Genomic DNA, 5305 nt, shown 5'->3' with positions numbered 1-5305 from the left:
TGTAGATTGATTAAATAAAACATTTTCCTCATCAATTTTAGAATAAGGCTGTAACGTAACAAAAATGTGAAAAAAGACCAGGAGTCTGAATAATTTCCAAATGTACTGTATATGGAATCTTCAACATCTCCATCCTACTTGGTTTTCACAAAAATGTACAAGTTTAGTGAACTTCAGAGTGGTGGATCAATATAGAAATCTTGACAATGGTGGCATAGCAATGGTAGGAAATATGGGTTTTAACTCAAAATGTATGTTGGAAACATTGCCCTATCATCACAGAATTTGACACAACACATTACCAATGTGTAGCGCGTGTAATGCGAAACACAAATTTGGGGATTCATTGGTCAAGAGGACCGGAATCAATTATACATTGAACATTGGTTTATCAACAAGGAAATAATAGCCTTGATTATCTCATAGACGCTGATATGATCTAGTATGATGAGCAAAACATCCTGTGAAACAGAACTGGCTGTGGTGCTGTTCTCTTTCTGATGGATTGTATCAGGGCCTAGGTTTGCTCACACAAGCTGGTAAACCCAGTCTGTAACAAAAACACAGTCTATTGACTGCTCTGAACTGGAATGCAAAGTAAATAGTGAAAATACATCAAATAAATGTTTTTTTCACAACAGAAAAAGACAGAAAAACAGTACCAAAAGATATGTTTGTTTATTGTCTCACAGTCATTTGTCATTCTCATTAGTCTGGCCACATTCATAAACCTTTATAAAACAAAATACATTTTTACACTTAAGTCATTTAGCAGACTCTTATTCGGACTTACAGGAGCAATAAGGGTTAAGTGCCTTGCTCAAAGGCACAGACAGATTTTTCACCTAGTCAGCTCGGGATTCGAACCAGCGACCTTTCAGTTACTGCCCCAACACTCTTAAGTGCTAGGCTACCTGCTACTCCATTCATGGCTTATTGCAATGTCCCCTGGATACACAGGTCAGTCTTCCTAGATAAAATAAGCCATGTGAATGGCAACATGTGTGGTTGTGATAAGAGTCCACTGTATCTGTAGATAGGAATGTCACGCAATGAATAAAGGCCTTTGGGGAAACCTGACAGGAAGAGGTCAACTCAGAATATAACCTAGGATTTACTCTGGACTAAAATATATAGGCAATCTTTTTTCATAGATTTGTATCAATATAATGTCACATTATAGACAATTCATGGGCCCAACTTTTTTCTCTCCCACCTCAAAGACAATTGTTGGTTTCATAATTACTAGAACAATATAAATGGGGGTGTTAAGAAAATGGTAGGCCGCTTGAAAATTGTTGGTTTGGTACTAGATAAAAGGGATAAAGGGCAAAATTACTGAATGAGTGATTACAGAACCTGTTGAAATAACAAAAATGTTAAGAATTCTGATTGGAACAAAGACATCAGGAAATGATTGTAGGCTACACAATGTCAATGAGACTAAAACAATCACAAAAGGACATCAGTGACACTGTGGTTCACGTTCTAGGCCGTCTGTCACAATATTGAAGTCACTCTATCGTGTTTGATCCAAAAATATCTTACAGGCAGAGCCTATCCAAGATGTATTTATGAAACCTTGGTCCAAAAAAAGGCATTTCAAATATGCCTTTTATTGTCACTTAACGGGCCTTTCTCCAACACTTGCAAACTAATTCAATAGCCATTGCAGTTTGGGTAACATGGCATTTCACAGAGCTTTGATCAATACTTATTTTGAGCAATGAGACAAAATGGAAACGAGGAATTATGAAGCCATTACTGACTAATGGTGGTCATTTTGAACAGCATGTCAATGTTTGATCACAAGATAAAAACATTACAATAACTATAAAGGAGGAATATACCTTGTGTGAAGCATAAACTAGGTAGTGTTCATATGTCAGCATGGTGGAAAGAACTGGCTACATTACAGTGATCCAAATGATGGAATAATCATTAGAACAAAACAAACATTCGTAATATGACAAGACAAATGGATCTGGGAAATAATTTCTCTGACATTGATATTTTTTGACAACCATAGCTTATGAAATTAACCCCCTATCCCACAATTTCACACTTTTTACGGGTCTCTGAATATGAACTGCTTGGAACAATATTGGCTATTGACAAATTGCATTTGAGAGGTTGTCACCATTTAAATCTAAGCATAGGCTACAAAATGTGTTTTTACGATAACATTTCATACTGTATTGACTCCTGTATTTCAAACTGAACCTATGCTGAATAAAGGAAGTTAACTGACACACAGCAAACATTCCTTTAAGTTCACACACCACATACAGTTTGGAATGACCATGAAGTGTTCAGTAATATGAACAAGCAAGTATAAAAAAAAAAAAATGTAGGCAAGCACTGCCATGGTTGTCTGAACAAAACACAGGCATCATTTAAGACATCAGCCATGGGCGACAAGCAATTTAAGCACAGTGGACTGGACTGGACTTGGATAGCAGTGTGCCTGAGCTGCAATGTACTGCTGGTGTAGACGTAGCCTATAGTCTCTGCACATTCTAAACCTGAGATTCAACATGTTAACAATGCAGCGCTCTGAGCCACACGCCCCTCCATCGTTAGGTCCCTCAGAGATACACATCCATGGTATTAAGGATCATATGGCGGCAGAGCGGACAGTTCTGCTGGTAGACGGGCTGGCGCAGCAATATGTTGGTACAGTCCCGACACAAACACAGGTGGCGGCAAGGCAGCAGCACCACTGTCTTAGTACTGTCCTGACAGATTATGCACTTCTTCCTCTCTTCCTGCTCCTGGAGCAGAGTCAGTAGGCTGTCATTTGGGGGACCTTTGGAGCTGGTGCCCCCCTCCTCTGAGGAGAGTTTCTGTTTCTGTAAAGGCCTGTATGTGCTGCTGGAGCTGGGGAACGCTAGGTCCCACAGGTCATCCATTAGCTGGCGAGGCCGAGCAGCACGTTCAGCGCGTGGTGCAGTGTCTCCTGCACTACCGTCCGGAAGAGCCCTCTGCTCTCTGTCATTGGGTTCAGGTTGCCTGGTGTGGCCCTCACCCCTCACTCTGATGTTCCTGTAGACTGGTGTTATCATTTGGTATAGGCGGCTGGTCTGTCGCTGAAGCCTCTGCCACACGCCCCTCCCCAGCATGTAGAGGCGATGGAGCGCCCTCTGTAGGACCTGCAGGGTGGTGAAAGAGTTGAAGTAACCGACGGCGTGGCGGGCTCCAAGACGGGTCAGCTCAGGGTTCATGTAGATTGTGGCGGTGACAACAATGGCAGCCGTGAGAATGAGGCCATAAATGTTCAGGAGGAAGACGCTGACGAAAATATGTCCGAGCAAGCCTAGGAACTCCAGGGCTAGCCTGACTGGAGTCCAGAGAAGGACTGAGGTGCCGACCAGGCAGCTGTAAAGGAAGGTGAAGAGTGTGAGGGTGAGCTCCACAGCCTTCTGCAGAGGGCAGGAGACCGCCTCCCACATGCTGACTACAACAGAGTAGACATTCTGTGTCCCGATGAGCAGCAGGTTGACCACCGTGTTGACCAGGTAGAGCACCAGGCTGACTGCAATGCCACAGCCCTCCCACACCTGCTGCAGCAAGCAGTGACCACACAGCAGCCCACGGTGGAACAGATCCCTGACATGCAAGAGAACATGTGAGGACAAGTAGCCCACCATTTTGAAACTCTCCAAAATACCTCCCAAGAGCTGCAGCCAGCGCCCTAACATGTTAACTGTGCCCTGGGCCAGAAGTGAAACGCTGTCCATCATGGCAACCATGCAGAACACAGTGAAGTTCCAGCACTTCACCATTGAGTTGGTCAGTAGCATGGGTAGCTTATTCACAAAGTTGATACATGCCGCCAGGAGCCGTATCACTGAATGGACTATTAAGAAATTTAGATCCAGGAGGAAGAATATGAAATCGAAACATTTCCCAATAGTGCAAAAGACAAGGTTCACCAGACCCATGATACAGTTCTTACTCGAGTTGGTTCACTGTCTTGATCAATTAACTTTTTGGTCTGGCCAGCAAAGGTTACATAGCTAGCTAGATAACGTTAGCTACCTCGTCCTCGGATGTGTTCACTTCTCTTTCGGTTCAATTAGCCAGTTTAGCTAGCTAGCATAACAAAGCTAGCTCTACTAGCTAACATAACTACCTACCAAACACGTAGGTCGGGCACATTCCAGTTGCAATTTGAAATAACCAGCGGTATAACCACGTTTGTTTTGGCTAAAGGGCGAACATATGCATACACTGTAATCAGCGGATGTTTACTTTCAAACTTGAGCTGGCTCTAGTAACTAGTTAGCTCTTCGGTTAGCCGACTAGCTAACAAACTGTTCTTCCTAAATACATTCCCGTCTTGCGCTCACAAAATGTTCCATCTCCTCATGCCCAGTCCTCAATAACGTATATCCTTGCGCAAAATCCACCATAATCCAATGCAAGATCAAGGAAGTTGACGACGAAAAGTCACAAAACAGACACAGGCTGTTTCCTACACGGTGGCCGCCATAATGGTTTCAGTTTGGTCACATGATCTTCTCCTCTTCCTCCTCCTCTTCTTCTTCTTCTTCTTCTTCTTCTTCTTCTTCTTCTTCTTCTATGAGGTTCAACGGCAGTTGGCATCCAATGTATGTTGCATTACCGCCACTTACTAGATTGGAGTACAACTCCCTTATACTTTGCTTGATTTAAAAAAAAAAATGAACAAATACCTTACCATCTAACACTACACTCACAAAAAATGTTTAAATAACACCACCCTACTCCACTATGTAAATACACTGCTCAAAAAAATAAAGGGAACACTAAAATAACACATCCTAGATCTGAATGAATTAAATAATCTTATTAAATACTTTTTTCTTTACATAGTTGAATGTGCTGACAACAAAATCACACAAAAATAATCAATGGAAATCCAATTTATCACCCCATGGAGGTCTGGATTTGGAGTCACACTCAAAATTAAAGTGGAAAACCACACTACAGGCTGATCCAACTTTGATGTAATGTCCTTAAAACAAGTCAAAATGAGGCTCAGTAGTGTGTGTGGCCTACACATGCCTGTATGACCTCCCTACAACACCTGGGCATGCTCCTGATGAGGTGGCGGATGGTCTCCAGAGGGATCTCCTCCCAGACCTGGACTAAACCATCCGCCAACTCCTGGACAGTCTGTGGTGCAACGTGGCATTGGTGGATGGAGCGAGACATGATGTCCCAGATGTGCTCAATTGGATTCAGGTCTGGGCATCAATGCCTTCCTCTTGCAGGAACTGCTGACACACTCCAGCCACATGAGGTCTAGCATTGTCTTGCA

General features: G+C 42.8%; 1 protein-coding gene across 1 annotated transcript; it reads right to left on the bottom strand.

The window, feature by feature from the left end:
* Window positions 1-662: 662 nt before the first annotated feature.
* LOC106612475 (E3 ubiquitin-protein ligase RNF26) lies at window positions 663-4554 on the bottom strand. The gene has a single exon (XM_014213639.3). It carries the CDS (start codon window positions 3942-3944, stop codon window positions 2589-2591), a length of 1356 nt encoding a protein of 451 aa, XP_014069114.1. The 5' UTR covers window positions 3945-4554; the 3' UTR covers window positions 663-2588.
* Between the last annotated feature and the right edge of the window lie 751 nt (window positions 4555-5305).

Source organism: Salmo salar, chromosome 09 (genome assembly GCF_965601325.2).
Source record: "Salmo salar chromosome 09, fSalSal1, whole genome shotgun sequence".
NCBI lineage: Eukaryota > Metazoa > Chordata > Actinopteri > Salmoniformes > Salmonidae > Salmo > Salmo salar.
Note: the sequence above shows the minus strand (reverse complement) of the source record. Positions and strands in the feature narration are given on the sequence as shown.

What these genes read in the sequence shown, in the direction of transcription:
- LOC106612475 (XM_014213639.3), bottom strand. Translation starts at nt 3,944, where the DNA reads ATGGGTCTGGTGAACCTTGTCTTTTGCACTATTGGGAAATGTTTCGAT.